Source organism: Podarcis cretensis (genome assembly GCF_951804945.1).
Source record: "Podarcis cretensis genome assembly, chromosome: 13".
NCBI classification, from domain to species: Eukaryota; Metazoa; Chordata; class Lepidosauria; order Squamata; family Lacertidae; genus Podarcis; species Podarcis cretensis.
Window position 1 is genome coordinate 23815204 of NC_137182.1, and position 16479 is coordinate 23831682.

General features: G+C 44.5%; 1 protein-coding gene across 1 annotated transcript; it reads left to right on the forward strand.

Moving 5' to 3' along the window:
- The first annotated feature begins 1269 nt into the window (after positions 1–1269).
- On the forward strand, positions 1270–9996 carry PRR15L (proline rich 15 like). Its single transcript, XM_079950180.1, has 2 exons — positions 1270–2103; positions 9402–9996. The coding sequence occupies exon 2, from the start codon at positions 9422–9424 to the stop codon at positions 9743–9745; it is 324 nt and encodes a 107-aa protein (XP_079806306.1). The 5' UTR covers positions 1270–2103; positions 9402–9421; the 3' UTR covers positions 9746–9996.
- The last annotated feature ends 6483 nt before the right edge of the window (positions 9997–16479 follow it).

Consider the following 16479-nt stretch of genomic DNA (forward strand, 5'->3'; position numbering starts at 1 on the left):
TACATATAATAAATTTAAAAATAATGAAGTCCTGCCCTAACAGTACAACTGATATCTGTATTTATCTAATATAAATATATATTATATGCATTGAAGACATTATATAAATAATAGTTAAGGAGGATTCAAGTTTTGGAAACATGTCATCATTGCTGGTATGGGTAAGCAGGTTTGTTGTCCTAAAAACAAAACAAAAAACCCCTTCAGCTTGCATTATCTTATGTCACAGAGGCAAAGGGATGAATTGGGGAATGTGGTTCTTTGCCATTCCGGGGTGCCTCTGCTTGGGGACGTCGTCTGGAGGCCAAGAGATGTGGTCTTGAAAGCAACGTAGTAACATGGTGATATTACCCCTCCAGTCTTATAAATGCTGTCACCTGCTGCAATGCCCTGCGGCCTTTTACATAGGCAAATCAAGTTGGTTTCTATTGAAGGAAAGGGATAGACACAAACAAACCTGACACTGAAAATGGAAATGGCAGAAATACCTGTGGCAGAGGATTCCAAACTTCCTAGACATTCTACATTTACTCTGGCCAAATTCCACACAAATAGGTTCACAAATAGACTCCCACATTCATGATGTTCACACACCCCCATCCTTCAGCTTGGACACTGAGGTCCAACGCCGAGGGCCTTCTGGCGGTTCCCTCACTGCGAGAGGTGAGGTTACAGGGAACCAGGCAGAGGGCCTTCTTGGTAGTGTCGCCTGCCCTGTGGCCCTGCCTGCCCTCCAAGCAGATGTCAAGGCAATAAGCAACTATCTTACTTTTAAAAGACATCTGAAGGTGGCCCTGTTTAGGGACGGTTTTAGTGTTTGATGCTGTACTGTGTTTTTAATATTCAGTTGGAAGCCACCCACGTGGGCGGGGTTAAATAAATAAATAAATAAATAAATAAATAAATAAATGTTATCAGTATCTCTTGGGTGCAGTTTTTTTCAGTGATGTTGGTTCACACATTTGACTGCCAGCAATCAAGTGTCAATATATATGAAATTCACAGATTTGTAGAGTTAGAAGAGACCGGGGGGGGGGATCTATTTCAACCCCCTGCAATGCAGGAATCTCTGCACCCAACGTGATACTCGAATCCATGACCCTGAAATTAAGAGTCTCATGCTCTACCGACTGAACTATCCCTCAGATGTGCCGGTATATGCACAGGTGAAACAATCCTAATAACTTGGGCACTGTGTCATGAATAAGTAGGGATGGAGAACCTGTAACTCTCAAGATGTTGCTGAACTCCAGCTAGTCAGGGATAATGGGAGCTATACGTCTGACAACACTTGGAAGAACATTGGTTCCTCATCCCTGTGAATGAAGATACTCACAGGTGGTTCCCTTGCTGCAAAATATAATTGTTAGGCACACCTTGATGTTCCAGCCAAGGTCTCCATTTTACACCCCAGTTATCAGGGTGTGATCTTTGCAAACCCAGTGCCTTACATTCCACTGCATCTCAGCCCCTGTATGTGTATGTATATTATCTATATTGCCTCTGGCCTTTTCAGTCAACAGCATACACCTGAGGAAGTAAGGTGTTTACCTATGAAAGTCTTGCCCCAATAAACTAATCTCTAAAGTGCCACAGGCCTCTTCTCTCTCTCTCTCTCTCTCTCTCTCTCTCTCTCTCTCTCCCCTCTTCTTCTCTGCAACAGGCTATCATAATTGCCATTCTGGAATCGAAAGGCCCTGGTGCTCCCCTGGTCTCCTCAGGTGACATCAACAAAGCGGCAGCAAAATGTCTTAGCTTAGATTTCTCTCATCATGAATATTCAGAACTCTCTCAGCTCGGCCTCTCTGTTAGTTCCTGTTTACTTTAGACAGGAGTGGCTGAGTCTCCGGTTAACCTTGACACAGAGAGAGAGGGAGAGAGAGAGAAAGGGGCGCAGCACGAACAGGTATGTTGCACCTCAGCACACCTGAGATGTGAGAGCCACTTTGCTACTGGCTGCCAGAGCCAAGGCTGCTTGTTTTGCCACGGAGACCTGCCTCACTGTCAGGACCTCGTCTCATCCCTTCTTCATGTTGGTCTTTTCCCATAACGGCTGAACTTGCTACTCGGTGAGAGACGAAGTTCAGAAGTCCAAGAGAGCAGGTATGTTTGTAATGGCACTGGGGGATGGGGGGTGAAGGCAGAGGGAAACTTGAACGGCTCGCTGGGACATTGCGCCTCCACAAATGTTTAATTGATTGCCGCAACAGATGGAAAACCAGTGGACTGCAGTGGACTGATCTGGGAGACACAGGTTTCTCATCATTGCTAGCTCCTCAACTTTGCTAGGTGATATTGGATGATACAGTTTTTTCAGCCTAATCTACTATGCAGGGTTGTTGTAAAGAAAGCCTGAGATAAGAACAACATAACACCTGTATCTTGCCTTTGAGATAAGAGGAGGAAACAAAATATATGACAAAAATGTACACACACAAACATGTAACATTAAACACTACTCATCACCGTGTACATAATTTAAACATAACAGCAAATTGCCTATGATTTAATTAATTTCACATCTAGAAACACCTCTTAGCATTTCCATCTTTTTAAAAGTTGATCTGCACACTGGCCATTGACTCCTTTCCCCATGTTGCTTTTATATACTAATTTCACATTGACATGATGTTTATCCCTGTTCCTTTAAACTCTTGGGGAAAAAATAAAAAATCACTCAAAATAGCTTTCAGAAGAGGAACAGACAATTTAATAATCTACCATGCAAGGTTGTTGTGAGGGTGGGACCTTTAAGGTGCGTTTGAGATAAAATGGGAAAACAAAAATCAACTACGTAATGGCCTTTTGAATATATTCCACATCAGCAAACCCGGATTAACCCCTGAAGGTACACTTGATAAGAAGGTACTGTACGGCCAGTCCTGACTCCTTAATATGTATATCAGATGTGCTGGCATACACAATTCCCCTCCCCACTTGTACTCACTCTATGCTTTGCAGTATAGTTATCTTAGGTATACACCTTTAAAATGTGAAGAGGTAAATGGCCCTAAGATCCTTCCCATGCAGTGGTGTTTTTTTTTGGGGGGGGGGGGGGGAAGGGTTGCACATTAAAAGCACAGTTGCTGCCCATATGATTTGTGATAGAAATAGCACATTTCTTCACCATTCAAAGTGCCCTCTTTACTGGGGGAAACGCAATTTCCCCTACAGCTCATGCATCCCTTGCTACTGCAACAATTGTGTGAGTCCTGCAGGGTCCAGTAGGACGTTGTTACCTGTGACATAAATGGCAATGAGCACTTCAACTGCTTCTCTGCTGTCCCAAATGCCTGTACTAAGTTGTGAATGTTTTTAGAAAAACACTGGCTGGATCTAGACACATGAAAGAAGTGTTGCAGTTAAACGTGTTGCAAACTTTGTATGAGAAATTGGGTTAGCAAAAACGGGACTCCACAGCACAATCTGGTGTCACAATGTTAGAATGCTTAACAACATGCATAAAGCACTTTTTCTTTGCCAATGAAGCTGAGTCTACTGTTTCATATGGGGTTGGTTTTTTTTTTAATGTATGCAATGTTTTAAAGTCGAATACACTCTTCTCTTATAAACCCTTGGCACAATAGTATACAAGCAAAAGGAAAGCTGGCATTTCTTATGCCTGCAAGTTTTTATTTTATTTTATTACAATATTGTCCACGTCAAAACACCCCTCCCTTGTTACTGTTTCCATGAGATTTTTTAATGTACTGGTTTTTCCACAGAAATCATAAGGTTCTCTCTCCCCTCCTGTCATTTTATCTTCACAACAACCCTGCAAAGTAGGTTAGGCAGAGATATTGTGACAGGCCTAAGATCATCCAGTGAGCTTCATGGCTGAATGAGAATTTGAAGCCTAGTCTCTCCAGGTCCTAGTCCAAGTACTCTAACCAGTGCACCATGTTGTCTCTCATTTATAAGGTTGGCATTTTGATGCAGGTGACGCAGTGAAAGACGTACATGTCTGTGCAGCACCAATCCCACAATAAACCGACACGTGGAACTACCCAAAGGGCAGTTCCAAGGCTGTCTAACTGTCAAACCTCTCCTTACCAAAGAATCGTAGGAACTGTATTTTTGCAAGAAATACTAGGGCTTATAAACAGCAAATTCATGCCATATGGCATGCATAAAACTACAATTTGCATACTACAGGGAAGGCGAAGGCAGCTATGCCGCTAAACCCATTTCAAACAAGTTTCGAGCCACTTTGAAATTTGTAATGTAAATCTGCCCGAAGACAGGTGGTGTGTGCAAAAGATGGACCCCTCCCACTCACTCCTACGCAGCAAGCCATTTCTGGGAGAGCTGGGGTGGTGGTAGAGGGGATGCTTGACCCTCCAGCCCAGCCTTCTCCAGCCTGATGGCTTCTAAATGTTGTTTGACTCCAAATCCCAGGAGCCCCATTCAGCATGGCTAATGGCCAAGGATGATGGGAGTGTTAGTCCAGCAACTTCTGGAGGGCACCTGGTTGAAAAAACCTGCGCTAGCCCCTTTCTCCTCTTCAGAGGGATCTGCCAGTAAACATAGTTGCTCATCAGAGCAAAATGTGGATTTGCACCAACCTGTCTCCCCATTAATTTAGAGGTATTCACATTATGTCCTCCCCATTCCTGCATTGCCCAGCACCTTGCTCCCTTTAAATGTGGGGTTTTTCAATCCTTAGAAAGTCCGAAAAGGCCAGGATCGAAAACCCCCGCATTTACAGGCGGAAAGGTTAGGGACAGCTCTTCGATGGAGAGGAGGCCATTTTCCAATGTGGACAAACCATAAGCTCTTCAGGCATGGGAAAGTCTATGGTTGGTGTTTCAACAGGGAAGCATTTCCCAGATTACCTCAGATATAGCTGCAGAAGACCTTATGCCAACGTGACGTAGTGGAACATGTGGACATTGTTGGGGCTTACTTTGAGAAAGTAGAAAGAGCATAACTTTTCCAGCATGGTGGATCAGTGTGCGTTTACATGTGTGAAGAGCATCATGGGCTGACGAGAGTGCCTGCGGTGGTAACAGAGGTCAGAGATGCCACAAAAATGGCACATCCAATATACTGTCCCCCTTCAAGAGTCCTGTCTGCTTTCAAGGTAGAGCGAGGTAGTACCAACAATATTAGAAAACATTGGGTACTCCTATAGGGATTGTTCAGGAGCACTAGCGGAGGAAGAGGAATGCGGGGGGAGCGCACCACCCCCGGCAGCGCAATTCCGGTGGGGTGCCATCATGGCTGCCTCCCCGGCCCGCCCTGGTACCTCCTTGGGTTGCCTTGGGCAAGATCAAGTGACCAACAAACAAATAAATAATAACATTAATGATTTCAAGCCAACAATGGTCGGTCACTCACTCCTGCAGACCCTTTAAATACTGGGTGTTTGGACTCACACCCTCTGACATGCCTGGGGGGAAACCAGGATGCAAGTCTTTTGGGGCTGTGCTCCCAGGCGAGTCCCGTGACTTGCATGAGAGCATGGCATCCAAAAGCACATGTCTTTCAGAGCTGTGTTCTTGCAGAAGCCAAAATGGGGTATACTAGGAGCCAATCAGAAGCAAGGATGGCTTCTGTAATTTCCAAGGTGTCTTGGGAAAGTTGAGGAGTGTGCATCACTGTCTTTCAACTTTCTAGATTCAGAAACGTTCTAGAACCACTTCCATATGAATATGTCTACTGAGAAAGAGCTGCATGGAAACATTATGTGCCACAGAGAATTCTGGGAGGTTTTCTATGTCTAAGGATGTTTCCAGATTGTCACTGTTTTTTGAATGGGATTCAATCACGTACTGGTAAACTCAGGTTGTGCAGTTATAGTTGATTTGGAGGTTTTGCGCAACAAACCTCCTTGCGTTGGCGCAATGTCATCTAAACTCATCACAAACAAATCAGAATGAATGCTCATCAAGTAGCCACTGCTGTCGAATCTCTCTGCAAACAAATCAGGATGAAGGCTCAGCAAACAGATCATCTGGAAGTGCCCTCAGTTCAGGGAGAGTGCTTGTCAGGGTTACTGGGTCCCACCATTGTTTCACATGAATTGAGATTGCACCCTAGAATAGAGGGTTCCCAAAGTGTAGCTCACAGTCCACCATAATTCTACAACATCTAGCACCTTATAATTACTAAACAACAGACAGAAAAATCATTAAATGGTTCTCCAACACCCTCAACCATTTTCTCAAGGCCCGGAGCATTGGGGAGATTTGTGAACCACTGCGTTAGAATAACTCCATACTCCCAGTTATCTATGCTTTGCTGGGGAAATGTAACAACGGAGGGAAAGCTGTATTTCAGGTACTGATCAGTTCAGTATTCCAATTTTTACATCAGTTTGCAAACTTAATAATAATAATTCATCAGTACTTCAATGCAAATATCTCTTAATACACTGTACACACATTTTTATTTGCATTTTTGTCTATTACAGTATACCCATTTGTGAAAAGCATTTTGTGTATTATTTTCATGAATATGTGCATTTATATGCACACTTTACTCTAGTGTGTACATTTTTGTATATGTAACTTGTCTAGAGAACTGCACTGCAAAATTCTGAGAGGTACGATTTTTGAAAGATGGCCATGTTTTGATTTATGTATTGGTTTGGAAGGTGCAAATTAGGTAAAATTGCCTTTAAATGTGAGCCAAATAGAATTTCTCCCCCGTCCCTACACACACAGACATTATATGTGTGTGTGAGTGAGTGTATCTAAGCCCTCATATATTACCCAGCCCTCTCTGAAGTGCTCAGAACAGGTTACATTCTACCCTTGAGCTCATTTTGTTCTCATAGCAACAAGGTTAGGTTCGGGGTCTGACTCAAGGCTGGGCCTATTATTAGGCAAAGTGAGGTGGCTATCTCAGGCAGCTGGTTTTAGATGTACTGAAAAGGCAGGAAAATGTTAGCTATTTCATTTATTATTATACTGCCAGTAAGGGGGAGAGGCACCTGTGAAATTTTTTGCCTGATCTAGTCACCAGCATGGAGTACCATCACTTCTCTCTTTTTTGCAGCCATTTTGTGCTGGCACCCACAGCACTTTTATCGGCATATGAGAAGCAGCACCTCCTTTTTATTTATTTACCAAGACATTTATGTAGAGGGGGAGAGAAGCAGAGGCACCTTTTGTAACTCTGCGTCAGACAACAGAGGTCACATCCATACACCATATATTTACAGCACATGGCTTCCCTGAAAGGATCCTGGGAGCTGTAATTTGTTAAGCGTGCTAGGAACTGCAATTCTGTGAGGAGTAAAGTACAGTTCCCAGGATACTTTGTGGGAAGCCATATACTTTAAACGTTTTATATACATTGTGTGGATATGACCATGTACTGTATCTTCTTGGGGCAACCCAGGCAGCTGTGTAGTATAGTGTTTGTAGTTCATAACTCACAACTGGACCATAAGAGTCTAGAGAGGGTTACCACTGTGTCAAACCATGTTCTTTCTTCTTTCTTTATAAGGAAATAGATGGCAAGAGAAAAACAGAGTGAGAGAAGATGGGGAAGTGGGTCACAAGGATTAAGATATTAAAGTAAAGGTCAAACCTCGATTTGGACAGGCAGAAGATGAGTTAGAGCACATGCCTTGTGTCCTAGGTCCAATGCACAACATCTCTTTCTCTTTTTTTAAAGGAACAGGTTAACAGGTGATGAGGAAGACCTCTACCTGAGGCCCAGGCAAGCTTGTGACTGTAGCTAATATTGGGATAGATGGACAAACCTGGTAAAAGGTAGCTTCCTATCTACCTATGGCAATGAAGCTTAAGTCACATAGTAGTTGCAGTCCTAGCACAAGAGTGTGGGACCTGCAGTCTTCCAGATGTTGTTGAACTTCAACTCATCAGACCCCGCCAACAACATCTGGAGAGCTACATGTTCCCCACCCCTGGCACTGCTCATCCTTGAGCCAGTGTGTCACACGGGGCTGGGCCTCAGCGGCTGCAGCCTATCCTCCTCTTTGCCCACTCTCCAGCAGCCGCTATGAGCTGCCCAATGGAGGAGGCTGGCTGTGGCAGCCATGGATAAGCCATGGATAGGCCACTCCCCTCGCAGCTGCTGAAGCCACACCCACCATTGCTCGGAATAAGCGCCAGTTCATCCCTGTCCCCTAGTTCGGCAACGGCAAAACTGGCGGACGAAATAAGGACATTCTGGGATCAATTCAGAAGCCAGGATGGCTTTCATTATTCTGGGACTGTCCCTGGAAAATCGGGACACCTGGAGGGTATGAGACTGAGCAGGCACACAGGTGTCCCTTAGTCTTCATCATGGCAAGATGTACTGTATTTCCAGTCAAACTACAGTTATTCTTTCTAAATTTGCACCTATGGATATAAATTAGCACAATGTAAATTGCATGCAGCTCTGTGCCTTTTTTTTTAATTAAAGTAATGGGTTTCCTCCTTTTCAGCAATATGTAAGTGCCCATTCTGCTGAGATGTGGGTGGCGCTGTGGGTTAAACCACAGAGCCTAAGGCTTGCCAATCGGAAGGTCGGCGGTTCGAATCCCCGCGACGGGGCGAGCTCCCGTTGTTCGGTCCGTGCTGCTGGCCACCGAGCAGTTCGAAAGCACATCAAAGTGCAAGTAGATAAATAGGTACCGCTCTGGCGGGAAGGTAAACGGTGTTTCTGTGCGCTGCTCTGGTTTCGCCAGAAGCGGCTTAGTCATGCTGGCCACATGACCCGGAAGCTGTCTGCGGACAAACGCCTGCTCCCTCGGCCTATAGAGCAAGATGAGCGTGCAACCCCAGTCGTCTGCGACTGGACCTAACGGTCAGGGGTACCTTTACCCTTAAGTGCCCATTCTGCTGAGCTCACAGGCCAAGGCTCTTGCTGTTAGTGCCTAAGGCCTCGAGGCTTCAGGATAACTATTTGCCTTGTGTAATCTGTTACTAGAAATTGGGATTTTTTTCTGGGGTGCGGGGAACAAAACAAGATTTGGAATTCTAAGGAATTAATCCCTCAGAGGAAAGAACCAGCCCAAGCCACAAAATCCTGCAGATGACCTGTTTTTTGAACATTCATCCTGATTTCTCTGCATAAAGCTTGCCTGGAGGTTAGGCTACATCCAGCCTTCACTGAGCATTTGTTCTGATTTGTTTATGGGGTGGTTATAAAACAAAGAACAATTCACATTCATCCTATTTGCCTGAGGGGTGTTTATACATATTCCTGTCAATTGCTCATTCATTTCAAGCTTTTCCTTGCATTTCTCTGTCACTTTCCTAGAAGTGTGTTTCTTTTTTTTAGGTGGGTTTGTTGCACTAGTGCAACAGAGTACTTTAATCCCCTTCAGTTGTGCAAACCTACATTTTTTTCAGTACACGCTTGAATCTTGCAGGCAAAATGGCTAGCAGTCTGGAGGCACCTCCTGATAATAATAGATCTGCTTTCCCCCCACATTCAAGGGTGTCGATTCCTGGCCACCATGGCGGAAAACAATTATAGCTGGTGGAAGCTGACTTTTCTCCGGAAAAAAAAATCCACCCCCAAAGTATTGTATGAAAGTCCAGATATCTACGATGTCACCAACAATGAGAACCAACAGGAGGGTGTGCTTGCTGACGGGGGAAACAGCGGGAGCAGCGAGCGCGAATTCAACGCCCGGCTAGAGAAGATTGTGGACAAGAGCACCAAAGGGAAACACGTCAAAGTCTCTCATTCAGGGCGCTTCAAGGAAAAGAAGAAAGTAAGGGCCACGTTGTCAGAAAACCCCAATTTTTTTGCTGACAGCGAACGGGACGAGAAATAAGGAGGTGGATGAAAGAGAAATGTTCTCTTCACATGCCCTCATTTGAGGATGTTTCTCTGGTCTGAGAGAAGCGTACGACACATGCATTTCAACTCATTTGCAAATGAAGTTTAACGAGGGACCAACTGGGCTTTCGAGATTGGGTCCTGATTTTCACTTGAAAAGAAAAGTTTCAGAAGAAGATGAACTTTATTAATGTTACTAGTCTTTTTTTTTAATTTAAGGAATAAAGCTAATAGTATTTAAAATGCTAGACAGGAGAAGCCAGAGGCACAGCAGAGAATGTGTGGTGCAAGTATCATATTCAGAATTGCTTAACCAGTTACCCCTGGATACCATTAGGAACCCTATCATCCCAGTGGTGCTATCAGGGCAAGACTAGGGCTAAGGTTCAGGGCTCCAGTCAGCAAAATTACACACACACACACACACACACACACACACACACACACACACATTCAGTAGGGCTAGCTTACCATATTTTGAAGTTAAGAGAATACATATTTACTACCTATGGAGGAGCAGTACCATTAAACCATAAAGTCTAGTTTCAAAAATTACCATAGTGTACCAGGTGGCGCTGTGGGTTAAAGCCTCAGCACCTAGGGCTTGCCGATTGAAAGGTTGGCGGTTCGAATCCCTGCGGCGGGGTGCGCTCCCGCTGCTCGGTCCCAGCGCCTGCCAACCTAGCAGTTCGAAAGCACCTCCGGGTGCAAGTAGATAAATAGGGACCGCTTACCAGCGGGAAGGTAAACGGCGTTTCCGTGTGCGGCTCTGGCTCGCCAGAGCAGCGATGTCACGCTGGCCACGTGACCCGGAAGTGTCTCCGGACAGCGCTGGCCCCTGGCCTCTTAAGTGAGATGGGCGCACAACCCCAGAGTCTGTCAAGACTGGCCCATACGGGCAGGGGTACCTTTACCTTTACCTTTTACCACCATGTGACCCTCATAATTGGGGTGCAAGTCGAGCCAACATGTTTGCCACCCAAGATTAGCATCAGCACATGGCATCCTCAGGCAACAGCTGGGACTCCAGCACTCCAGCTGTGCCAATCAGCGCTGATGGCTGCCTCAGCCACGGTTTCCTTGGAGGTAGGTTTATCTGGTTGCAGTGGCTCAGTATAGAAGCTGCCCACCACTGAAAATTTCCCACAATGCCCCAGAACACTCAGTGTAGTAGAACTTTTTTGGGGGGATCACCAATCTTTTTTGGCCAGCAGACACATTTGGAATTTTGAGGAAGTATCATGGACACAAGTCACAAAACTGGTGCTATGAGCTATGAGAGCATGGCATGCCCTCCAACATTTCTCTGATGAAAATACAGACGTCCCATTCCATAATGATAATTTTGCTATTTATACTGTGAGGCCTAAAAAAAATTCCCTACGCAGGGAAGCGTTGACTGGACGGCAGGATTTAATCAGCAAATATACCCCCACACATCTTACTGGCTTGCCCCAACCACTATGGGCAGCTTCCAACATACAGTGGTACCTCGGTTTACAAACTTAATCCGTTCCTGAAGTCCGTTCTGAAACCAAATCTGTTCTTAAACTGAGGCGCGCTTTCCCAAATGAGGCCTCCCGCAGCCAGTGCCCTTCCACTCTTCGGCTTCTGTTTATAGACCGAGGTAAAGTTCACAAACCGGAACTCTAGTTCCGGTTTTGCAGAGTTCGTAAACCGAGTAGTTCGTAAACAGGACTGTTCTTAAACCGAAGTACCACTATATATAAAAAGCATAATAAAACATTAAAGAAACTTCCCTTTACAGGATTGCCTTTGGACGGCTCAGGGGTCGGATAACTCCACTGCTTTTTTTCTGGGGGTACGCATACCCCTAAACATTTTGTAAATCTAAGTTTTGTCTCATTTAAGGGCAGTATTTCAATATGAGTAGGAAAATGAGAGTACCCCTAAACATTTTTTTTAAAGGAAAAAAGCACTAGATAACTCCATACCCTCCAACATTTCTCCAATGAAAATAGGGACATTCTAAGGAAAAGTGGGACATTCCAGAATCAAATCAGAAACCAGGACGGCCTCTCTAAATCAGGGACGTCCCTGGAAACTAGGGACACTTGGAGGGCCTGGCATGGCATAACACAAAATGGCTGCTGTGGGGGCATGGCATAACAAAATAGCTACCACATCTAAACAAAAGAGACAGGAACACAACATAGTGTCGGTGTGCCACCACTTCAACTCCCCCTCCCAAATCAAAGAGGGAAAGGGAATGTGCAATTTATGCAGAGAACAAGCAAGCGCAAACAGGAACTGAGTTGCAAGAGCAGTCTTTTTTGCATTGTGGATATGGGGGGTGGGCTCAAAAATTACTAAGACCTTTCACAGGCACCATAGAAAGTATTGGTGGCCACACTAGAACCTCCAGGCATTGTGGGAAATTTAAATGGTAGGTGGGTTCCTAGGTTAAGCTACTGGTACAATGTAATTTCATTGTTGAGGGGTGAGGAGGTACATTGCTCAGGGGCTGCTCAGCAATGAAACCAGCCTTGTTGTCACCTCTTGAGGCCAGTGTGCCCTGCTAAAGCTGGAGATTTTAATCTGTCCTTGTATGGTGCCAGCCTCCACAATTGTGACCCACCAAGCTCAACAGACCCACGGGAATGCATTCTGGCGTGTCAGGCATGTGATGAACACCCCACTACGCCTATTTTGCAGTCAGGGGAATGCTGCAAAAACAGGTTTATCGAGGACCACCAGATAAGGCTGGAGGGCTGTGTATTCAGTGATGGGCCACAATTTGTGCAGGTTTGATCCAATGGATATTCTGGAGTCAGCAATCAATGATGATGGTAATAATAATAATAATAATAATAATAATAATAATAATAGAAACTGTGAACATGCCATTGCTCAGAAGCCTTAACTTTCCTCCAAGGGATGAAATATCCAGCTACAATGCGTCACATAAGCCCTACATGAAACCTTTCCCTTTTCCATCTACTCGGACTGCAAAATGGGCATTTCTCTCACCATCATCTGTGACTTTATGTTTTTCCTCCCTCCACTGTGCAGCATTAGGGATGTTTATAGAGAAAAGCGTGCTTTAGCATGGAATTGCAACCCTAGTAACATGCATTTTGTTTTATGACTGATCTATGCGGGGATCAAAAGGTCATTTCTCTCCAGCTCAAACTGAACAGTAAACCTCATGGCAGGGGTGGGGATCCCTCAGGCTTGGGTGCAAAATGTCACCCTCCGGGCCTCTTTATCTCACATTTTGAACTCTCCCCAAGTCACACCCCTCTCTGCCCTGGTGACACCCAGCACACCAGCCCTCCTGCTCCACACCTTCTCTGAGTGCCTTTGCCTAACTGAAACGTATCTCCGAACTGTAATAACACCTCTTGCTTGCCTTGATGAAGGAAGAGGAAATGTTTGTGTATATGTGAGTGGAAACCTCTGATCTTTGTGTTGCTGGAATGTAACCTAGTGTACAAAGTGGCCCACCCACTTTTGCCTAAGGCCCCACCCACAAGGTTCTCCTAGCAGCGGTTCTCAACCTGTGGGTCCCCAGATGTTGATGGACTATAACTCTCATCATCCCTCAGCTCTGGCTTTGCTAGCTAGGGGTGATGGGAGTTGTAGTTCAACAACATCTGGGGACCCACAGGTTGAGAAAGGCTGTAAGAGGGAATGTGTCCCTCAGAGCGAAGTAAATTCCTTATCCCTGCCCTAGAGACCTTCCTTCTAACAGTGTGGAATGTCTCACTAGCTTGAGTCGTCAGAAGCTGTTTTTCTTATTTTCTTATTTGTCCACCTGCTTTATATACCACTTTTTGGGGCGCAACTGCTCCTTCAAGGCAGGGTACAAAATTTCAAAAAGTGCATTCATGATAAAAAAAATTTTCAAAAAAATGTCCAATTAAAACGACACACTCCTTAAAATTGAACAATAGGAGGTCAAAATGTCAACGGCGATCAATAAAAAATGAAGTGATTAATAAAAAGTAGATTGGAATAAAAATGGGTTTGTTTCTTAAAAATTTCCAAAGATGGGATTCTAAGGGAGAGAGTTCCAGAAGAGCAAAGCCTATGACAAAAAGATCCTGCCTCTGGTACCAGCCACTTCTCTGTGCATGTATGTGCAGGACTTGTTTGGGGGATACACAGGGAGAGACTGTTTGGTTCATATTTACTCCATAGCCTGATATCCAAGTTCAAGGGTCCTTGCTCAAAGTGTCACCTAAATGCCAGCAAACATCCAATTCAGTCCAAACCATATTAACTCAGATCCATTACAGTGGAGGAAAGGACTTCTGAAAATGATGGCAACATACATTGAATTCAAGGTTGTCCTTTTCCCACATTCAGTTCAGTTGCCTCCAGTCAGTCCCTGCCAAGGCTGTCTGGCAAGTCAGGTGAACACTTGCTGTGAAGAACTGTATTAATAACTCACCTATCAACCTCAGTTTATACTCATAAAAACCTACTGTTCTGCTGAACTTTGCACACCAGTTTCATTGAACTTCATCACAGTTTGTCTTCCTAACTGGCAAGAATTGCTTGCTGCAAAAAACTTGTCCCCACCGTTGCCCCGAATATATTGGGTTTCAAAAGGCGAAACTTCCCCCACCCTCACCCATCTCAATAGAAAGCATTAGGCCACATTTGCAACATACATTTAAAGCACTCTGAAACCACTTTAAATAGTCATGGATTCCCCCAAATAATTCTGGGGGCTATCATTCGTTAAAAGTTTTGAGAGTTGTTAGGAAACCCTTAATTCCCTTCTAGATCTACAATTCCCAGAGTTCCCTGTGAAGAGGGATTGACTGTCAAACCACACTGGGAATTGTAGTTAATTATAGTGATGAGATTGTCTCTGAGCTTACACAGTGTGTCTCCCTAGTAAGTCGTTGCATGCAAACACGGGCCCAGACAGGGTTGTGATCATAACATGAGAAGGAAACAATGTTATGTGATTTAAGGGAAGGGCTGATTTTACATGATTAAGACCTACAGCTAGGTTTTGACTACCTATTTTGAGCCAATATGTTAGCTGCCTTCTCTCCCCGGCCACCTTTCATACCATCAGCCCCCAGACCTATCTATCCTTAGGAATCCCCATTGCCCCCCAGTTCCTCTTTGTCTTCTTTCTCCCACTGATCTTTCATATTATTTAAAGTGGCCGGACTGTTTTCCACCATTCTATGATATAGCCTTCTCTTTAATTAATTTGTGGTTATTGTGTGACATCACAGAAGCACACCCAATGGCACGAGTGAGAGATGAGTTGTTTCTATGGTCATCTCATCCTTAGACCTTGATCTCCCAATGCTATCAAAAGAGTGTAGTAGGTCAGTTCATCCTGGGACAAAAGAACTTACTGTGTTCTGTTTTGATAATAGATTCTAAGGACAGTGTCAGCTGCAGGAAATACAATCCCCTTTGGGCAGATTGGGGCAGGGTTGTACATCCAAGAATTCAATACAGAGCACGTCCATACAATATAGCCTTTCTTTACGCTGAACTGTCCCCGTTTTATTTCTGTTTAGTTTCAAATATGACCCCACCCAGCTCTGTGTGTGTGTGCTTCAAACAGGTTCTTTATGAAGCTATTTCTGCTTTAGAGGCTACAAAAAGGTCTATTCAGTTGCGTCCAGATGCATCTTCAACCCCCTCCATCTACCTTTATTTCCTCTTTGTGTTAGGGACACAAAAAATATGAGGAGAAATGAACAGAGAGGTTTTGTCTTATTTACAGCCTTTGTTTATAGCAGAAAGATATTCAACTAACGTATAAGGAAAACTCCCTCAGACCTCCACAGCCAATCAGAGTAGGAGTTACCTCAGCAAATATCATGCTATTCAGACTGGTTGCTAGGCAACACCACCCCAACCAACACCCTCTTGGTTGGTGGCTAACTGTAAACAGAATTAACCATTTGGTTACTAAATGAATGATCCCTGATGCACTTCCAACAAGAGGTGTGCATGGATACTGCTCTCCCAACAACAGGAATAGCAGCATCAGGGGTACAAGGCACAACTCTGATAAACTCTTCTAGCCCCATATCTCTTTAAGTGGCCATCTGGAAGTGAAAGGCACTCACCTTGTGCTGAGACACACACATCCATCCTTTTTAGAACTGTACATATCTCAGGGAGAAATCCTAACAATCCTAACAAGTGAAAATAATACCTTGTGCCAGGACAAGGTATTGGATTCAAATGAATACTTCAGTCAGTTTAGCTTGGAGTGCAGATCTTCACTGGGTTGTTACATAATGCTTCATAGCTGAGCACCTGGTAACTACTACAAAATAAGAAACAACTCCTAGGCCAGTCTTCCACAACCTGGCATGCCCTCCTGCCTGGACCTTTTGGACTGCAACTGTATATACTCCATACATTTTCCTCCCAAAGGATCCTGGGAACTGTAATTAAGGATGCTGGGAATCATAGCCCTGTGAGGGATAAACTCCCATTCTCAGGACTCTTTCGAGGTGGGAATGTGCTTTAAAAGTATGTATGCAGCTAAAAACTCCCATCATCCCTTCACATTGGCCATGCTGGCTGGGGCTGATGGGAGTTGTAGGCCAAATTATCTGGAGGTTACCAGTTTGGGGAAGGCAGGACAGTACCTACACATTGGTGCAAACTGAAAATTCTTTACAGAAGGATTTCTTCAAACTTTTTTGACCTCAGAAGCATCCTGAAGCCCTCAAAAACATTAAAAATACAACCCTGCAAACAGAAAGTCAGCAG

Coding starts and splice junctions, on each gene's coding strand:
- PRR15L (XM_079950180.1), top strand. CDS start 9,422: ATGGCGGAAAACAATTATAGCTGGTGGAAGCTGACTTTTCTCCGGAAA.